Below are 21,426 nucleotides of genomic sequence, written 5' to 3'. Positions count from 1 at the left end.
ATCCACTCCTATTTCCTAGGAAATCCAACTTTCACATATAGATGTAAATTCTAAAATTTGTAGACCTCCCTACAGTATACCGAAAATGTAAAGGCAAGAAATCCTTTAAGTGGAAGCATAGAAATATTGGTGCTAGCTGAAAATGCTGGTGCATCATTAAGGAAATACATTCCATCACCTGCTAGATCTTGAAATTCTTGGCTCTGGTTCTTTAGGCACAAAAATCATGGTCTGAACAGCTTTTCTTAAAATAATCTTGGCCTTCATTGGCATTCCTACAAAGGGATACTTCATTTATATCATTAGATACTTTGGAATCTTAATGGAAGATTTTCCCTAAGTAATCAGAAACAAATAGTCATTTGTGGGATTTTATTTGGAAGGAAAATACACTGGGAGAGGTAAAGCCAAAGCAGGAGCTTCTCTGTGAGGGATGATGGCTCAGGTATTTCTTGCATTTACAGCCAACAGATAGGCTTGGAATGGAAATGAAGCACTTGAAAATACCCTGCCCAAAAGAAACACTCCTCATTCACAGTAGGTCCAATTATGTGTCATGTATTCTTACTTATAAGCTCAAACACTTTTTAAGAATGTAAGAAAAACAAAAAGAATCACTAGGAAGTAAAAAATACACAAAGTTTTTTAAGGCTTTCATGCCAAGGAATCAGCAGACCTCCTTGAAAACTGCTAGAACTCTTTTTTTAATGAGCACATCTTGAAATGTCACTCTGGGATGCAGTGGTTTTGCTAAGATTTTTGTTGTTGTTGTTAACAAAATTGGTGCTCAGAATTATCGATATTACCAGTAATAGAGCAAACTGTGTATTTTATACTGCATGTATTTATTGAGATTTGTCATTTATGTTCTTTTTTGTTGTTGTTGGAAAAATATCTCTGCAGACCTCCTTCAAGAAACTCTGCCCCTCAGTGTGATTAAGCTTTGTCTAAAGAAAAAGTGCATAATTGGTTCCATAATGTGAAAACGTTTAGAATAAACTGACAAAAAAAGCAACAACTTGTAAATCCACTGGCAACTCTGTATTGAAGACACCTTTGGTTATTCTCCACAGATTGGAAGGTCACTCACTTCTCATTATTCTTTATGCCCAACATTTTGTTTTTATATAAATACTATATTTGAATTTAGAGGTAGGACCTGTTCTTTGCTCTCATAAACAAGATATCAAGTAGTACACACTATGCTTGCTGTAATGGAAACTTAGAAGAATGCTCTCTAATATAAAGGCATAAGGTGACACTTTTATTATAGAATCATATTTTTACTGGAGTGTTATAGAGTATTTTTCCCTGAAAACCTCTAAGTATTATTTGTACATCTATCTGATAAAATTATAAAGTTGGAGGTAGAGTAGAAAGTGACAAGAATAATATTTTTAAGTTCTCTCTGGTGATTCCACATGTTTTTCTAAAATTTATTTATTTTCAAGATTCTTCTATTTAAAAAAAAAAAAAAGGAAATCCAAAGAAATGTCTTATTTCACACCCACATTTCCTCAAACCCTATAGTCTTCAAGCTACTCATCTAGCACTATTTTTCTTTTATATTCTACAGGTAGGAACTCAAGGAATATGAAGTGAATAGGTTGTCTTATCCCAGGACCAACTTTAGACATTACTGACACTCAAGATATCTGGACTCCGGATGGTACTGAGGAGAATGATAGTTCATAAAACAAACATAACCAAAACTTCTTTGATGTACTCAGCTGCATTTCCCAGAGGCATGGAGGAGCTCGATTCTCTTTAATATTCCCACTTCCTAGGACTCCAAGAATCTATTTCTGAAAACATCACATTATTTATGTTATTCTTCCTCTATGCAAAAATCTCCTGCCATATAAAGAAAATATTATTTAAGGGTTGTTTCTTCCATTTGCCTAGAATTCACATAAGTTTTGAGTATAAATACTGTTTGAGTACACAGTTAGCATAATATGAATTTGGTTCTCTAGTTTTTCTTTAGTCTCTTAACAGGGAGTCTAAAGCTTACTCAGAGCAAGCAGGTATTCCCTTCCTTAGAACAAATTCAGAATTAACTATCAAATCAAGGAGATAGGCTTTTCCTTGTGACTTGTTTTATTCTAAGGGAGTACTTATGGCATACTTGCCCAAAAAATTAGAATTAAAAGAACTTCTAAAAGTAAATTTAAGGCATAGGAATATTTTATTTCATAAACAGTCACTGTTTACCTGTACATGAATAATCATCAATTCTGATGTATCCAGTTTTGCAGATGCACATGAAAGAACCCGGGGTGTTAACGCACATCGTATTCTCACGGCAGTAATGGCGCCCTTCAGCACACTCATCAATGTCTGTGAAGACAGAGGAGGACAAAGAAGTCAACAGTGGCCAATATTCTAGAGTTTCTCTACAGTTTTCTTTGGTGGAGAGGGCAATAGTTTCCAACTGAAAAGCATTTTTTTAAAGTATTCAAAAACTCTCCTTCAATAGGAATGTTTGATATTCAAATGACAGAAACCATAATTTTTTTTCCCCAACAGCTCTTGCTGGAATTTCAAAGATGTCTGTATATTTTAACTTGCAACATTCTAAATATATTTAGAAATTTTCAGTGCATTCATCTATCTGTGTTTGATAAAATGGATCAGGGTGTTACCAATCTGGCTACCTTAGAGTCTTAAAATCTTCAAACTCTGAGTCTATCATATATTGTTTCTTGATTCACTGGCTATTCTGCTATATACTTGAGGAGACCCTAAGAGATAAATAAAATATTCACATATGCCACAACTTGAATAACTTCAGTTAAAGACATGAAACCAATAACATGTAGTTTTTTAGAGATACTACTGTCTGAACCAGGATGTGTCTGAACAGAGATGAAATTATAACGTAGAGGCCTGACATAAATGAGAAACTGTAAAATAGTAATAAGTTGGCATATTGAACTTCCATGGCTATCCATACACACCAAGTTTTGAGTGTAAACCCGTGGTAAGCTGTAACAGGTACTAGAACTAACTGGGAAGAAGAAGTTTTACAATAGACTGTCTCCATTATATAGCACCTCTGTGCATGGAACATGAACTATTTTACAAATATTTTGTCACTGTGAAATACTCTTTATGAAGGGCCTTAATGCACTGGCGAGGCATGGTATTTCTCCTCCAGAAGTTTGCATTCTCAAATCCTTGTGGCGAATCCACAAAGTAGTAATGCTCTCGTTTGTACTATTAAGAGAAATGGATCCATTTTAGGAGACAGTCAGGTGATCCACCACTACAGAAGTCATGCTCTTCCGATAACCTCAACTACGTTCTCAGTCCTGAGAGTATCACAAGAATTAATTGATAGAATAATTAGAAAATTATAGTTTAGAGCTGAAGGGACCTTGGCAATCATGTAAGCTAACTACTCATTCTACAGATGAAAATAAATGGAGGGCAAACGAGACTGGATTTTCTATTTAACTTCTAAATGAAAGGTAACAGTAAATTACAAACCTCTTAGCATACAAAACTCTTCCGGGGCTTGGCCCTGACTTTTTTGGCTTTACAGCCTATGACTGCACCCCTTCCTCCCTGAGTTCTGGCCACACGGAGCTTCTGAGCAGTTCTCAGACGGACCATGCTCTCTCATATCTGCCTGCCTCTGTACACAATGTCCTCTCTATTCCCTCTTTCGCTATCACCAGCCTTATTGGATCTTGCCCACCACTGGATTATCCTTCAAGAATCTGTTTAAATATCTCTCTGTGAGAACATCCCCAATGAAGTAAAATGCTCTCTATGCAGCACTCTCTTGGAACTTGGGGTTTCCATCGCAGATTCACCCACTGTACCTTTATTAATTTTTGCAGGCTTCTTCTCTCCAAGAAGCCTTATATACTCCTGCAGGGTAGAGATGATCTGTTCGTGTCTCTTAACTCTAGCTGCACAGCATATTCATCTGGGATGCTTTTTAACAACATTGGGTCTTGCTCCAACTCCCAAACCCCCATTCCAAATCTGATTTAACTATCTGTAGTGGAACACAGGCAACAATTTTTGTTTTTTAACAATTTCTTTTTAAAATCTTCTCCATGATGAGTCTAATGCAGGGATCAGCAAAATAGTTCAATAAAGAACTAGATAGTAAATATTTTAGGCTTTGGGGCTTACAGGATCTCTGTTACAACTTTAGCTCTGATGTTCTAGCATGAAAGCAACTGTAGGCAAATGTAAATAAATGAGTCTGGCGTTATTTCAATAAAATTTTATTTACAAAAACAGAACTTGAATCAGATTTGGCCTGCAGGCTACAGTGCGATGACCCCTGGCCTAATGCATAAGCAGCGTTAAGAATCCCTAAGTTTGTAATTCATTTTTGTATTCACAATACCTCATAGGGTGTCTAGGATATTACGGGGTCAATAAATGCTGCAGAATGAATGAATAAATGCTTCAAGGCTGGTTTGAGGAAGAGCTAAGAATAGATCTCAGATTATCTGACTCCCAGTGTAATATACTTCTCATGATATCATGCTACTTCGAAATGTTTGCACTGGTCTGCAAGGAAAGTATCACATTCAATTACAGCCTAAAAATCAAACTAGAGGCACCCTGGGGGAATATGATGAAAACTCATTTGCTTCCAGGGTCTTAAGATAATAATAGGAATCATATACGATAATTAATGTGCTCAGCGGGATCAATGGTCTTTAACCCTGATCTTCTGAGAGAGTGCTGCAGAGAAGTGAAAGTTACTGAAAGCCACTGCAGGAGTCCCCTGGGCTTTAAGCTTGTGACTGGAGGGATGGCCATGAAGGAGTTCACACATGCAGTGGTATGAAGAATTTACCTTTGGGGAAGAAAGAGCCAAGAATAATGAACTCAACTCAGTGGAGAACACCTTGGTTATCAGAGGGGAGAGTTACTACGTACACTGTGTGTGGCCTCTCCTCAAAACAAGACTAGTTCCTAGTGGGAGACCATGGCCCTGGTAGAATCAAGGATGTAACTTCAGTGCCTTGGGCAGGATCGAGTCCCAACTGGTGCAAGCACTACAGAAGACACTGTCCCTCTTTCCAAACAGTATGCTAGAGGCAGAAGCCCACCTCTGTAGAGTGGCCACCAAACCTGGCAAACCCAACTCATAAGCACATGAAGCATAAGGAATGAGAACTCTGAGAGTACTAAAGTCCTATGAGAAGAGAGAGGGTGATTTCTGTTAATGGACCCTATTTATAGCCAAAGTTATCAGATAGTTTGGTTTATAAGATAAATAGGGCTATCTTATGAAAGGGTACATGAGACTAAATACTGTCTCTACGAGTTGTGTGGTGGGGCTACATCTCACACTGTTGGGAGACACTGGCCAGTCCCATTTTCTTTTGTAGATTTTACCCTTGAAGCTAGCAAAAGGTTGGAAAAAACACAATGTAGGGTCATAAAGCAAAACAAGGAAATCTATTTAGTGTGAAGTCTTTAAGAACTTGAATGGTTTGGATCACAAAGAAATAACTGGATTCATGACCCAGAGATATGAAGTATCAGAAACAGTATGGCGGGGGGGAGTAAAAATACAAAAAATAAAAGGACAACACTGTATACCCGGTTGTCAGTTGCCTTTTTAAATTTCTCATGCCCCATTTTCAGAAAAGGAAGTCCCCAAAGAGCCTCCTTTAAAACCGCAAAGCTACATAAATGTCATTTCTACTTGTACGTGCAGATAATCATAGGCCCCAAATGGCACGACTGAGAAATGATCTGGCAGAAAATCATGTTCAAACTTAGTCCAGGGTGTATTTTTGTTTGAAATCCCAATTCAAAAACTTAATGTCAAATTCTCACAACTCAGTTCAATTCTCGACATGTTGACTGAATCTTCAATGCCCAAGTTCCTTTACTGGGGTTTCAGTCGTATTGAAGACCCTGATCCGAAGAACCACAGTCCTAGGTGGAGAGTACCAGGGATGGCATTTGCTGCCATAGAACTCTGTACCAGGCAGAGAGAATTGCACAAAGTTGGAAAGAGCTGCCGCAGAAGGTAGCTTCTGCCAAGAGGAAGCATTCAAGCACAGCTTGGACATGCTGTGGAGATTCATGCGGTGGACACACTGCTCAGCCACATGGCTTTTAACAATCCGTCCAAAATTCAGTACAAACACAGTTAAAGCATAGGTCTGGCCTTCAAAGGACTTACAATCCTTCTAAATACTATCATTACCAGACACACAAGAGCCTTCACAAGAGCCTTCTATGCGTTAAGCCTGCACTCTAGGGAATAGTTTCTCTAAGAGAGGCTCATGGTTCCTTGAAAACAGAGGACTGCATGGTCAGGTACTGTTTTCAGGACCATTATGTTACTATTCTTCTTCCATCTCCCTCCTTAAAACTTTCACGATGTAATGAGGAAATTACAGGCTCTGAAATATCTAGTCATGTTTTTAAAATGCTCGCTCATAATTCAACAAGCATATAATGCCAACACAACACGTCTGAGTGCTGCATTAGGCAACAAAGATAAATTCCAGCTGAAGAAATAACGCTTAGACAATAATGCTAGGAAGTGATACACACTATATAATAAGGGAAACACAGTGCATTAAATTGGGAGCAACCACCTTCTTTGACACAGTGCATTTTCTGTTCAGAGCTTATCAATGCAGAACAAATTTGGGAATTTATACTTGGTGATATAAATAATTTCATAAGTCTTCCCTCTCCCAACTTTAGGAGCTGATAATGAAATTAAGAAGCCAGGATACAACAGGAATAACAACATAAGGTCCTATATACCAAGTGCCAGAAAAGAACAGGATGGAAAAGAAAAGAAGAGAAAAGAAGGGAAGGGAAGAATGTACTCACTACCAGGACCGATATTCAGAGGAAAGCTGGTGACTAAGAGCAAGGACAACAAAGGACAGTTTGCTGGATGGTGTGGCAGGGCATGAGGTAGATTTTAAAGAAATAGATTTAAAGGGACAGACTTGCACAGAGAAGGAGGGGGCTGCCACAAAACAGTTTCCTGTCAAACAGAGATGCTCAAAGATGAGAGAGAGGACTGTAGACATTGGAGTCTAGTGTAGGCAGTGTAGGCAGCAAAGACATGAAGCACTGAGGAACAATGAATATTCTATTTGGCTGGAGTTCATGCAGGAAATAAAACAGAAATACAGCTATGGGAGAGGAGACACAATGGGAATGCACTTAAATCTCCAACAAACACTAGAAAGGTATCTTCCTTGCTGCGACATGGAAACAGGAAAGCATTTGGAAGGAGGTGAGGAGGGGAAGTGGCTTAGAAAAATAAATCTCATGAGAGTTGGTAGAATGGAGCAATTGTGGAGCTGATGAGAGAGGTGCAATCCGGTGAGGAGGTGTTCATTAAATTAAACTAACCTCCCTAGCCCCAGTTTCTCCACATTACTTATCAGTGTCTGAAAATATCCTATTAAGTTGTTTGTTGATATGTCTGCTGTCTCTTTCTAGTGGAATATAAGATTCAGGAGGGTAGGGACCTTGTTCCAGGAGAATGGCTGGCTTTCCCTAAAAATTTGCTGGATGAATCCATGAATCCTTCCATGGCTTTTCATCGAGAAGGAGAAAGGGTAAGTATCCTAATTCACACTGGCCTGACCTGGAGCTCCACTTGGCAGAGCGAATCCTTTGTCTTCCTAGTACCTTGCCCAGGCATTTACATCAACATGAGGTTTTTGTAAAAACAGTGAACATAAACCTCTGTGGTAAAATAGTCTTGCAGGGGTAAGAACACTGCAGTGGGAATAAAGAAGGCGGGATTCTAGTCTTTGGTCCTATGATAAGCCTGAAAGGCCTTTCATCTCTCTGGACATTAATTTCATCATCTATGAAAACAAAGGTTGGAGGTTTCCACGTCATTACCAGCCCTCATACTTTACAATTCTAACAGAGACCACAATTTATACAGTTGCAGGGGAGAATTTGATTCTCCAGGATTTTATAGGATACACGGTCATACTCCAACAAACTTAAAAAGCATAATAAGTAAACTGTGTTTCTTATACTTGAACAATCTCTCTTGCCCCAAGATAATTCAAGCTGATCTATTTTAGAAACAGGAACTTATAAATTTATAAATTCCCCTTTATCCTTTCTGAAAGCTGTGGCTGACTTTGTAATTATTCAGAATCACAGATTTCTAGACCTGAAAGGAACTACAAAAATCATCTAACCTAACTGCAGTCGTTTACAATTAAAGACATGGGAGGCACAGAAATGCCAAAGACAAATTAAGAAGGTGGCAGGAATCAGACTGTGAAGCTTTCATGAGCCACATTAAAAAATCTGAACTTAATTCTATATGAAATGGGAAAGGTTTTAGGAAAGGGTTCCTTGGATCAGATCTGGGTTTTTGGAAGATCCCTTCAGCACAAGTTTATACAGTTAATGAGCGGATATCAGAATGACAACACTGTTTCCAGACCCCAAATCCTACATTAATGTTGCTTTTGACCTATAGAGCCATCTCCTCAGAGACGATCCTTGGAGGCAGTGGGCACTCTGGTATGATGTCCCCCTCTCCTGCGGGCTCCAGCCACACAAACTGGCTATCCCCCCCGCTCCCCCCCCCCATCTTATGCTTTGTATGTCACTGATGCCATTTTTAAAAAAAAATAGTATATTTCTAAGGCTTCAGCATTTTATCTCAATTATAATCCTGTAAAAGGATTATATTAGCATGTTAATGAACACTAATGCTTTATTGCTCAGCCAATAAAATCCTGAAGTCATGCAGTCAACAGCAAGGACTCTACATACTGAAGATGAACACGCATCGGTATGGGTTAGAATTGCTAAGTCTTGGCCCACCAGCTGTGAAAAACTGGCTTGGCAAAGTTGGCAAAGAGATCAATGACTTAATTCATAAACCAGGAAAAAGCCTAAGTTCTGAGAAATATAATTCTGGAAAGAGATTTGAGAATAACATTTGGGAAGATAAGAGTATTTTTGAAAATTAAAAAAAATTTGCAAGTATAAGTAGGCTGCTCAGTAAAAATCAGTAAAGAATAAATTAAAATGTCATTTACAAATAGGCTAACATTAAAAGGAATTGCAAGCAATCCTATTTTGAAGTCAGTGGCATTAACAAGTTTGTTTACCAAATATTAATTTTTATGTATTAAAAACTGTATCACGCACTACTGAAAAACATAATTTTTTGATACCTTAAAATAAAAACCATACATTTTCTTCATTTACCTTTTTAAATTCATTCATTGTAAATTGTATAGTACATTCCTCAAGAGTAAAAACTTTAGCATTATATCATTGTTCTTGCTACTTTTAATAGGATACATTATTCCTAGCTTTAGGATTCCCGCATTTAAAACAGATATACATGGAGACATGCAGTAGGAAAATTTGAGACAGGGCTGAGAGTGGATCATGAACTTATACCTGTGGGAAAAGGTGAGATCACCTGGAACACTAAGGGGCTGAGGAAACAAAAGCATGAGTAGTTTATCCACATAAGTAATACTTACTGAATTCTAACTATTTCCCAAGGTATTAACGGCAACACCAATGGCATGGCCTTGAAGAAAACGGATGTGGTTTCTGTCTTTGCAGAGCAATGGTCCTTCTCAAAGACAAGTAAGTTTTAAAAATGCTGTGGGAATTTGAGAAGGATAGTGTACCTGGAACAAAATGTGAGCACTCCAAATCTTACAGGCAAGGCAAGACTTTCAAGAGGATATGACATCTAAGCAGAGGACTAAAGAAGAAGTTGAATTAGCCAAGTGAGATGGGAAAAATGAGAGCATTTCAACAAGAGAACTATGCTGGAAAGTGAGAAAATCTTGTATTTTCAAAGAATAGCAAAACATTAAATGTGGCTAATGAAGTAAGCAGGAGCTATTTTGTGTGTAGATCTTGTAAGACAAACAGAAGGATTTGACCTTATCTGATGATCAATGGGGATCTACTGAAGTTTTTAAAATCAGTTTTTTAAGATATCATATGTGCAAAGAGTATAAACTTTAAAAGATACAAGAGAGTGTAAATTTTTTTTTTTTTAAGATTTTATTTATTTATCAGAGAGGTGGGGTGGAGAGTGAGCACAGGCAAACAGAATGGCAGGCAGAGGCAGAGGGAGAAGCAGGCTCCCTGCCGAGCAAGGAGCCCAATGCGGGACTTGATCCCAGGATGCTGGGATCATGACCTGAGCCGAAGGCAGCTGCTTAACCAACTGAGCCACCCCGGCGTCCCAGAGAGTATAAAATTTTAAAGTAAGTCCAATCACGGCAACTCAACTGTTCCACTCCTAACCTCCTAAACATTTTTACTAGTTTCCTGTGCAACCTTCCAGAGACACCATCTGCCCATATAGGCACATGTACGTGTGTGTGTTTGGGGGGTATGGTGAAGGGGATGTTTCTCCTCTAAAGGGTACAAGTGAATGAAATGACATTAAGTTGCTAAACAAGATCTTTTTAACTGCAAGGTAGGGGATGGATTTGAGAAGAGCTAATTGGAAGCTAGGAGTAAGCTCACTTGTAGTTTGGGTTCTTGTGTCTGAGACAGTATACTATATTCTAGTTGTACATGGAGAAAGTGTGGTGATGTACAAACGCACATACATGTACAAATGTACATACACACACACTAGACATATACATATAGAGAGAAAGATATCAGGAGAGAAGACAAGACTGGAAGTCAAGGTCAAGATCTTGGAGCTTCGGGGCACCCGGGGGGCTCAGCGGGTTAAGCCACTGCCTATGACTCAGGTCATGAACTCGGAGTCCTGGGATCGAGCCCTGCATCGGCTCTCTGCTCAGCAGGGAGCCTGCTTCCTCCTCTCTCTCTGCCTGCCTCTCTGCCTGCTTGTGATCTCTCTCAATAAATCTCTCTCAAAAAAAAAAAAAAAATCTCGAGGCTTCAAGCACAGAGAAGGTAATTAAAGCCATGGTATCAGACAACATCACCCAGGGAGAGGGTGCAAAATGAGGAGGAAAAAAATAAGATGGAGGCATGGGGAACTTCAACATTTAAGGGACAAGTAAAGCAAGGAGACTGGAAAGATCGCTCAGAGAGGTAGTGGCAAAACTAGAAGAGGTTTGGAGGGAGATGAAGGTTGAGACAGTGGTCCGCAATCACTTTTCAACACTCCTTCTGTATTTGAGGTAATCCTCATCTCCCCAAGACGGAAGTCACAACTCAGATTTCCGCATACTTGGCAGCCAGTCTATAGACTTGTAACCTAGGACCATCCATTGTGGGCACTTATGTAAAACTTCAATTCAGAAGAGAACTCATGGTGAACGAAGCAAGGTTGTGAAATCTAGCAAGCTGGTTGGAGAGGGTGTTCAGTGCTTAGGACAGTAGCAGCGGCACAGGTTCTGGAGTCATCGGTGAACAGCAGGCAACATTTGTGTGAGTTGTAGTGTTGACACCGAGAGGTCGTGGGATCTGTACCCATGTGTGACTTGTGTGGTCCTGGCTGAACATCATTTAAACCTGTCCTCACACATTTATTGTGAGCCACCTAACATTCTTCAATGTATTCCTTTTCTGCTTTAACTGCCAGAGTGGGTTCTGTTGTTTGCAGCTCTGATCCCTGATCGATACAATGCAGTGTCGTGAAGACAAGGTAAAGAAGTATTTCAAGGAGGGATTGATCAATAGAATTAATTGCTGCCTAGAGGTCAAGCAAAATGTGGGCTGAACAAGGTCTGATTTAACATTCTAGAAGTTATTAGTGACCTTGGTGAAAGTAGTTTGGAGGGGACCTGGGACAAAAACTCTAGACTGCTGTAGATGGAGGAGAGCCTCTGACATGAAGAAATGGAGGCAGTGAAAATCAATCACACCTTTCAGAAATTTGGATATAAAGGGGAAGAAGGTTAATAAAACAAAATCTGGAAGGGATGTGTGGTTAAGGGAGATACGTGAGCGTATTTCAATGCTGATGGGAAGGAGCAAATGGAAATAAGTTGAAAACAGAGTTTGAGGGGATAAGAGATGGAATAAGCTTCCTCTGAAGCCAGGAAGATTCAGTTTTCAGATGGACCCATCACTCCCAAGAGAAAGGGTATCTATTCCACTGAGACTGGAGAGAAGGAAGAAAGAATAGGCATGAAGCATGTGGGTTTATGTAAGGGGAGCAGAAGGGGGAGGAAGTCAGCTCCTGTTCTCTGCTTTGCTTGTCAAGAAGTTACCTGCTGAGAATAAGAGAATGGGTGGAAGAAAAAATTTGCATGGAATGATGAAGGTTTACTATAGTCATTGTAGGAAATGAGAGGAAACTAAGCTGGGATGCATAGTAAGATTACTCAAGCAGAGCAGAGCACACAGCAGGGTCTGCAGCCATGCTCACACAGGTCTACCACTTGACATTTCTTTTTTTAAAGATTTATTTACTTATTTATTTATTTGACAGACAGAGATCACAAGTAGGCAGAGAGGCAGGCAGAGAGAGAGGGGGAAGCAGGATCCCTGCTGAGCTTGAAACCAGGGCCCTGGGATCATGACCTGAGCCAAAGGCAGAGGTTTCAACCCACTGAGCCACCCAGGTTCCCCTACCACTTGACATTTTTATAACACTTTGGCTCTGGTGGTGCATCTTCATACATAATATATGTTAATTCTCACAACCCTATGACTTAGGGAGCACTATTTTCACAGCCGAGGAGCCTATATGAAGTTGGGAAGTTTCCAGAATGTTTGCGGTAACTTCGTAGCTTGCAAATCTTGAATAGAATCACTTCACATAACCCATGGTTCCTCCATAATCTGGGACCTATTTCAGCAGTCTGATCTAACACCTCTGGCTATAAACCTCCTGTTGCAGTAAGAAACTCCAAAATACATCTTGCTCTTTCTCTTTCCTTACTCTTCTGCCAATCTAAATTGGATTCACTCTTCAAAGCCCAAATGAAGTCCCAACTCCTCCCCAGTGTGTCCCTAACCTCTTTGGCCATGGGGATTCCATCTGTTTCTACTTCTGCACTTTTTGTCTGGGCTTATTCATGGCAAGTTAGTAGCTATTTTGGCTGAATCCAATTTGCTTGAAATAAAGGAACAGACAGGCTCATTTGAAAGATTGCCTTGTCATGTTGGATTTGAAAATTCATCAAGTTGAACAGCACTCGTTCCAAAAAGGCAGATTAGTATTTTTAAATATTAAAAACTAATTTAACAAATATATATTTATTTTGCCAAAAACAAGAGTTTCAGTCATTACAATATCCAAATTGATGCCTATTCACAGTTATTAATCTGAACATTACATCATGAAAGATATGGAAGCACTCCAACTTTCAATTGCTTGTTTTATACAAAAACCACTGACTAAACTAAACTGTTAAATTCGACAATTTTAATCAATGTTTAATGATGATTAGGAAGTATGATCTTACGATAACTCCATACCAACAAACATATATGGTCTACAAATTCAGTTCCATTTCTTCACTATCACATTCTTATTTAAGGATATGAACAAATTGTAAAAGCCTGTTTCGGAGCACATTCTTTGCACAAAAGAAAAATTACTTGGGGGAAAGTTAAAATGGAATAAAAAAGTAAAAATGAAGATATTCTAATGTATTATTAAAATCCCAGAGATCTATTTTTATATCATACCAATGAGTAAGAGATGTAATTTAGAACCATAATGTCCAAACACGTAAGACTCTTCTTGCTCTGGAACATTTGCCCAAACAAGCCAAGTCCTTCTCCATAACATATCTCAAATATCCTATTTATCTGTCAGGTTCATTTAATTTATGCCTAAATGCTTCCTGCAATCCATAGCTAGTGTTACCTCCTAAAAACTTACTCCTATGTCCATTCATGATACTGATAATGAAACTACATTCACTTCTATGTCTATTGCTTTGACTGTGTCATTTCATTTTTCTTCATGGCACCACATCTTCACAAAGGATCCCAAGCAGAATCTTAGGGCCACTGAATCAAAGTTAGATTTGCTTCATTTGTACAATTCTTACACTTTTCTAGCTAGATTCTTCCCTGCCATTAACTATGCTGAAACTTCCGTCTCCTATCTGCAAGCCTTTCTTCAGATATCTTTGATGCAATGTGATCATCTTATTTTATACTGGAGTTGGTTCTTCTTGGAAGCAAAATGAATACATGAAGTAAGGAAGAAATTGCAAAGGGAATGCTATTAGTAGTTTCATATCAAGCAAGCATTTGTTAATTGACTTCCAAACTTTTAACAGATTAAACTAACATAGCTTGGATTTTTGGGGGAGGCAAGATAAAGCCGGTATTTATAATATAATCTCTAAGTTATACCTGACCTTAATGTGAGTTGCAGAAGTTTCATCAATTAAATTTTTGAAAATTGTGAATCATGTGACATCCCAAATATCACTTCAAATGGATTCTTTTCCAGGGGAAAAGATCCTTTTTTAATAAAAAGTTGTTCATTTAATGAAAAAATACTAATAAACCACTGCTTCATATGAGATACCTACAAATGATCTACAATGAATCGCTTAATTCTAAGTAGACATTTTCTTCCTAGTATTAATAAACAAGTACATGCAAATAATTACCGGGTATTTTATCCTACTATTCATCTACAGAAAAATAACATAAATTTTCACTGTTAAAGTTTTATCATATAATTTGCAAAATGAGGATGAATTATGCATATCTATATCTAAGAACTGGTTAGATTGTTATTCAGACCAGAAAGGAATTTGGCATAAAGTCATTTGGTTCTGGAAATAATCCATGGTAACTTAGCTACTGAAGTAGTTAAAGACCTCATTATAATTGGCTTAAGCTATAAGATAATATCATCATATGGACTCTCAGAGTATTTTTGCCTCAAGTCTTCAATAAGCTTAGAGTGAACATCTTAGTTCCAAAAATAAATTCATGTTGCATGAATTGACTGACACACTGATAGTAATAAGTACAGGTTTAATCACAAACTTCTACCAAGGACTTATTTTTCTGGAAGGCATTTTTCACATACTTCATCTTATTTAATTTTATTTGACCTCTGCTTTCCCAACCTCATAACACAAATGCCCATTTAAGAGATGAAGAAAATGAGGCTCAGAGATATTAAGTGATTTGCACAAATTCTCAGTTAATAAATTGCAGAGGTAAGAATTAACCCCCAGTCTTCGTATACAATGTTCTTTCCATAACATCAGAACTTCCACCACTTGTGAAAACTGGAAAGAAGCAGATTTGATCCACATAAACATTTTACATTCATTTGTCTGCTACATCTTAAAATCGCTTCTGAGATATATTTTTCAGACATCATTGCAGGTAGCTGCTCCCACAGATCAGCAGAGTATCCATCAAGGTACTAGACTGAGTCTTTTGCGAAAGATGGGTATATAAAATAAGTATGTTTGCATTTTCTTTCAGCATGGACATAATTGAGGAGTAAAGGTGTGACAAAATGATAAATACTTTTTAACATTGGCAGGCAACAAATATTTCTTGCGTACTACAAAGAAATGCAAAGGTAAGCAATCCAGTGAGAATATGGGGCCAAACAAAACTCAAAATCATACGAGAAATGTAATAATGTTACAGGCCATGGATACAAATTTCCATGCCTGCTGATGATTTGAGGGTTCCCTTCAATATTCCCCCTATATTTCTGAGTGTATACTTCTGAGTATACTTCTGAGTGTTTTTATGGGTTCAGGATAAATAAACACATACTTGCTATCACTGCCTACAAGCCTGCCCGTGTGCATCCTCTGGCCCTTTTCTATGTTCTTGGAGTCTCCGGCAAAGGTAGTACACATCCCCATGTCCCTACTTCTGTCCCTTTAAAAGAGCTCCCATCCCCAAAGCTAAAAAACTCTTGAGACATCACACAGCTTTTTCTTCAGACTTGAATAGCATGTTCAGAGCTACTCAAAAATGAAAAAATGAGAAAGGAACTCAATTCAGTGAGGCCAGCACAAAGAAGACAATGAACTAACTCTCAAAGACTGTCTCTGAAGTACTGAAAGTACTTCCAGCTTTACACAAGGCAAATGAGGGACAAAAGTGGGTAGATATGTGCAGGTGGGCAGCAAAGATCAGATCCATCATGGTCTTGGGTCAATCACAGGCAGGGATCTTGCTGGCTCAGGTTGGTCCTTATTGCTTGAGAGGGTAATTTTGGTTCCCATCAGGAGAGGTTTTGCCCTCAGGGTCTTTGGCCTGAGCCAAGAGACAACCTGGGAAGTACCCAGCTAGAAAGTGTGAGGTCAGAATGGAGGCAACAGAAGTCCTCTTTCAAAAGTACTAGTTCTTAACCCTATTTAATACATAGATGTATTAACTGATGACTGAGTCATAATTTCTTCTTTATATAGCATGCAAAAGTGATCATGAACTCCAACAGATTTAAGCATGAATATTTTCTAGAGTAGTGCATTCTTTGGTAGAAAAAAAAGTCAGCTGACCATGAAGGTCACACAACTATGGTGCTTTGTTTCAAAAGGATAGTATATGGGTATCCCTGATTGTTTCTTCAACTTCTTTTGCATGAGAATCTATCGCTAAGAAGTAATTCAGAAAAGTACACTATTTATTAGGTTGGATTTTAAAAATTTAAGTCCTCCCTTCGCTTAAGAGGAGACCCTGGCTTCAAGGAAAAAAATACCCTTTTCCTCCAATTTAAATATCATAATGATGTTCAAGTTTACAAATGAATAGAAATTGTTTTTGAGTCAGCAGAAGCTGAAGTATCACAGAGAGTAAATGACCAATGAGCCCAGAAGAACTGCTAATGCAAGTTCAAATTTAGTTGGGTCACTTCATAGTGATTTCCAAAAGTTTTTTTTTATCAAACTTCTCAATCAGAGAAGGAAATCATTTTTATGAAAAATACACACACACACACACAAACACACACACACACACACACACCCCTCAGCATAGCAAACATGTTAAATAGATATTCCTTAAGGCCTAAAAACAGTCATGTTTCCATAGATGGCTTTCATTATTATGTTGACGTATATTCCCTCTAAACCTACTTTACGGAGGGTTTGATCACAAATGGATGTTGTACCTTGTCAACTGCTTTTTCTGCACCTATTGAAAGCATCATATGTTTCTTATCCTTTCTTTTATTAATGAGGTGTATCACATTGAGTGATTTGCAAATATTGAGCCACAACTGCAACTCAGGAATAAATGCCACTTGTTTGTGGGTGAATTTTTTTTTTTTAATGTATTGTTGGATTTGGTTTGTTAGTATTTTGAGAATTTTTACATCTATGTTCATCATGGATATTGGCCTGTCGTTCTCTTTTTCAGTGGAGTCTATAATCTGTTTTTGGTATTAGGGTAATGCTGGCCTCACAGAATGAATTTGGAAGTTTTCCTTCCTTTTTTATTCTTTGGAATAGTTTGAGAAGAATAGATATTAACTCTTCTTCAAATGTTTGGTAGAATTTACCTGTGAAGACATCTGGCCCTGGGCTTTTGTTTATTGGGAGTTTTTTGATTATGATTCAATGTCCTTGCTGGTTATCAGGACAGCATATTAATTCTGAAAGCTGTTTTAGGTGGCAATTTTTTCACTTGGGTGGATGAATAGATGATGCCTTTAAAAGTCCAATTCAGGGGCGCCTGGGTGGCTCAGTGGGTTAAAGCCTCTGCCTTCGGCTCAGGTCATGATCCCAGGGTCCTGGGATCGAGCCCCCATCGAGCTCTCTGCTTGGCAGGGAGCCTGCTTCCTCCTCTCTCTCTGCCTGCCTCTCTATGTACTTGTGATCTCTCTCTGTAAAATAAATAAAATCTTTAAAAAAATAAATAAATAAAAGTCCAATTCATATTTGAAAACATCAGAAATGCTTTTGCTCCTCTCGCTCTCCTTTTTTTTTTTTTTGTTTAATTTGTTATTGGTATGCTTAATTTTATTTGTTGACCCAAGTAAACCCTGGGATGACCAGATACTTAGTCTAACATTACTCTGGGTGTGCCAGTGAGGGTGCCTCTGGATGGGATTAACATTTGAATTGGTGGACTAAGGAAAGCAGGTTGCTTCCCTAAACTGTTCAGGCCTCATGTAATCAAAGGAAGACCAGAATAGAACAAAAAACTGAGTAAAAGGGATATTTTGCCTGCCTGACTGTGAGCTGGATATTGTTCTTCTCCTGCCCTTGAACTGGAATTTACACTATTGGTACTCCTGGTTCTCAGTTCTTTGGACTTGGACTGAAAGTATACCATCGGCTCTCCAGATATACGTTGACTGCAGATCTTGGGATCTTCTCAGCCTCCATGAGCCAATTCTTTATAATCAATCAATATCTCAATCAATCAATCTCTCTCTTTCAATATATGTCCTTTTGGTTGTTTTTCTGGAGAACGCTGATTAACACGGGAATCTTGGGCTTTTTTTTATTTAAGAAAATCTACCATAACGCACTACAGAGAATGCATCATTAGCCATAATTTTGAAAGCTACAGTGCCTGCTAGAATTTCCTAATTAATCCCATAGGGCGCAGTCCTCTGGTTATTTATCCCCACTCTGTTAACAGGCCTCCTGTTAACTCCAGTGAGGAACTGTGTGCTGGGTTTATAATCAGAGGACTGAGCTCATTCTGCATCTTTCTCTTCCTATCTCTTGGAGCAACTCTGTGGGCTTATCACTCATATATTCTTAAAGAAATCTTCTCAGATTGCCTCTATATTCTGTAGTTAATGACATGCAGATACTGGCTATACCAGTAACTCACACTAAATGAATTATTCGTGAAGTGGCAATCAGCTGAGAAAGAGAAAAAAGAAGGAAGGAAGGAAGAAAAGGAGGGAGGGAGGAAGGAAGGGTGGGTAGGAGGGAAAGGGAGAAAGTTTGTTTTCCCATTGTCTTCCTATGTGGGTTATTTACCACGGTTTCAGTTCATTACAGATTCTCTAATACCAATGAGCTGCTTTCTGGATGGAGTACAGATTATTTTTCCTTTACAGAAACATTCAATTTGTAAGGCCAGTTAGCTGTTTTAAAAACCATCTCTAAAGAATAATCTATATGCTATTCTTATTTATAAAAGTAAGACATTAGGTATCTAATAAGTAAATTAGTCTCATAAAAACGCTGAATTTATAGATTGATGATAAGAATTTGAACACTGGGTTTACTGGGTAAATGATTCTGGGCAAAACATCTGATTTCCAAGCTCTCCAGTTTTCTTAACCACAAAACAGGATATTATAAAAATGCGTGCATCATAGGACTGCTGGAAGAAATCAGATGTTGTATCTAGAAAGCATATTAAGTGTCTCTTAAGAATCATGGTTATTAGTAGTAGGTGATATTTTTTAATACAACCCTATTGACAAATAACAGCAAGAAAAAAGAACATGAAATAGAAATAATAGGGAAATTACTTGTTTTCATTAAGAGTTATGCTCACATTACTTCATACATGGGCTAGAATTTCCCAAAATGCAGAATAAGAAACAATGGAGAAGAGGAGGTATCCTTAGCCAAAGTATTGCATTACAAAGACAGGAAGGCAATGTGAGGAGATAGTGTTCTTTTGATAACAAGTTTAAAAAAAAAAGGAAAGGCAAAGAGCGAAAGGAACAAAGAAGGTAGATATCTAAATATAATTTATAATTTATGTTTGCAGGTGTGTCATGCCTGGCACATAGCAGGTACTAAACAAATGTTTATTAAGATTCTAATCTTCACATTCAAACAGCATTTAAATTAAGTACCATCTACACATCAGACATTTAATGTCCAAGTGAGTTAGTTGCTTTGCAAATTGTGGGTAGGATTAAAATTTTAAGCAAAAATTTAGAGTATACAGTAAAAGCAAGAGAGATGGGGGAAATTTCTGAAACTCGTGGTCCTTTCAATACATGCATGCCATTTATCAGTACATATACAATAAATAACATGTGTTTTAAATGAATGAATTCCTTCTCTTGCACTACTCAAAATAATTTTTAAGGACCAAAACATATCAATTTAAACAACTGAATCCCTTTTTTACCTATAAAAAATCTATATGAAATTAGCCTTTCTTATACAATATAAGCATAATTCAGTAAGTTCAATGCTTGTCCTCAATAATTCTTTAGTGATGAGGTAGCCTAAAGGTGCCCATCTGTTCAGCATATCTAAGCATTTCAAACCACCAATAAATAAATATTTCTCAAACTCTACATATCTCTATTTTAGAAGTTTAGAAGAATTCAAGGAAAGCAAAGTCTATGACAAGACACTAACTGGTGGGAGAAATAGAAACATTATATATATATATATATATATATATATATATTCTTTAATAAACAGTACAGTATATAAGAAAGTGTGTTACAACTGGATAACTGGACATGAACCAGTATAGAACAAGGTGCAAATTCTTTGATCAGATAAAATTTTAAAACAGATTTTAAAAATTAAATCTGTGTGCCCAATTCATCAGAAAGTCTTCAGAAAGAAAAGAAAGAGTAAGTAGTGTAGAAGTATAATTAAATCATGGATAGTCAGACCAAAAAGCAAGGTATTTCTGCCGGATTATAGATGTTTGCCACAGCTACCATAATAAAGTACCACAAACTAGTGCCTTAAGCAACAGAGATTTATTGTCTCACTATTCTGTAGGATAATAGTCCAAAATCAAGGTGCTAGAGGGTTGGTTCCTTCTGAGGGCTGTGAAGGACAGTTTGTTCCATGCCCCTTGCCTGGCTTCTGGTGTTTTGCTGGAAATCTCTGGTATTCCTCAGCTTGTAGCTATATCACTCCAATCTCTGCATTCATATTTACCTGACATTACCCGCTTGTGTCTGTGTCTACATTTCCCCACTTTATAAGGACAACTGTCATACTGGAGCATGGTCCCATGTTTTTCCACCAGTTTGATTTCATCTTAACTAATTATACTTGTAACATTTCCATTTCTAAATAAGGTCACTTTCTGAGATACTGTGGATTAGAACTTCAATATGAATTTTTGAGAGTCACAATTCAACGCATAACACAGATGAACTGTCCTGAGGAAAAGAAAGAATTAAGAGAGCTAAAGGTGACTTGCTAAGGATAAATGGATGCATAACCCTGAAGGGTCAGGCAACAGAGAGCCTTGGAACCTTCACCTTAGCAAAGGAACTTGATGTGTTGAGCAACAGGGAGACAGTGTGGGCTCTCAAATAGAAAAAAATGGTGTTTTGTAAACATTAATCTGGAGAACGGGTCCCGGTGAGTAGGAAAGTATGAGACACTAAAGACAGAATAACTAAGTAGAACGTGACATGAAGTAAAAACTATCTGGCAGCAGCAGTCAGAATGAAAGAAATTAAATGAATCCAAGAGAAAGTGGTCTATCAATAAAAGATTATTCCTTTAGGAAGTTCAGATTATACCAAACAATTTCCTATATTTTTGTTAATTTGAAGAAATGTCTTACAAACTGATTTCAGAGTTCATAAGCATCAGCTACCAATTTCAGTAATTA

At 37.8% G+C, this 21,426-nt stretch overlaps 1 protein-coding gene across 5 annotated transcripts in view; it reads right to left on the bottom strand.

Moving 5' to 3' along the window:
* NELL2 (neural EGFL like 2) overlaps positions 1-21,426 on the bottom strand; it is a 420,543-nt gene that overhangs the window by 170,599 nt on the left and 228,518 nt on the right. For all 5 annotated transcript variants that reach the window (XM_059185586.1, XM_059185588.1, XM_059185589.1 and 2 more), the window contains one exon: positions 2,215-2,340. In XM_059185586.1, coding sequence (XP_059041569.1) covers positions 2,215-2,340 — 126 coding nt within the window. The remainder of the gene's footprint in view (positions 1-2,214; positions 2,341-21,426) is intronic.

This window comes from Mustela lutreola, chromosome 8 (genome assembly GCF_030435805.1).
Source record: "Mustela lutreola isolate mMusLut2 chromosome 8, mMusLut2.pri, whole genome shotgun sequence".
Lineage (NCBI taxonomy): Eukaryota > Metazoa > Chordata > Mammalia > Carnivora > Mustelidae > Mustela > Mustela lutreola.
This window is presented reverse-complemented; position numbering and strand designations above follow the sequence as displayed.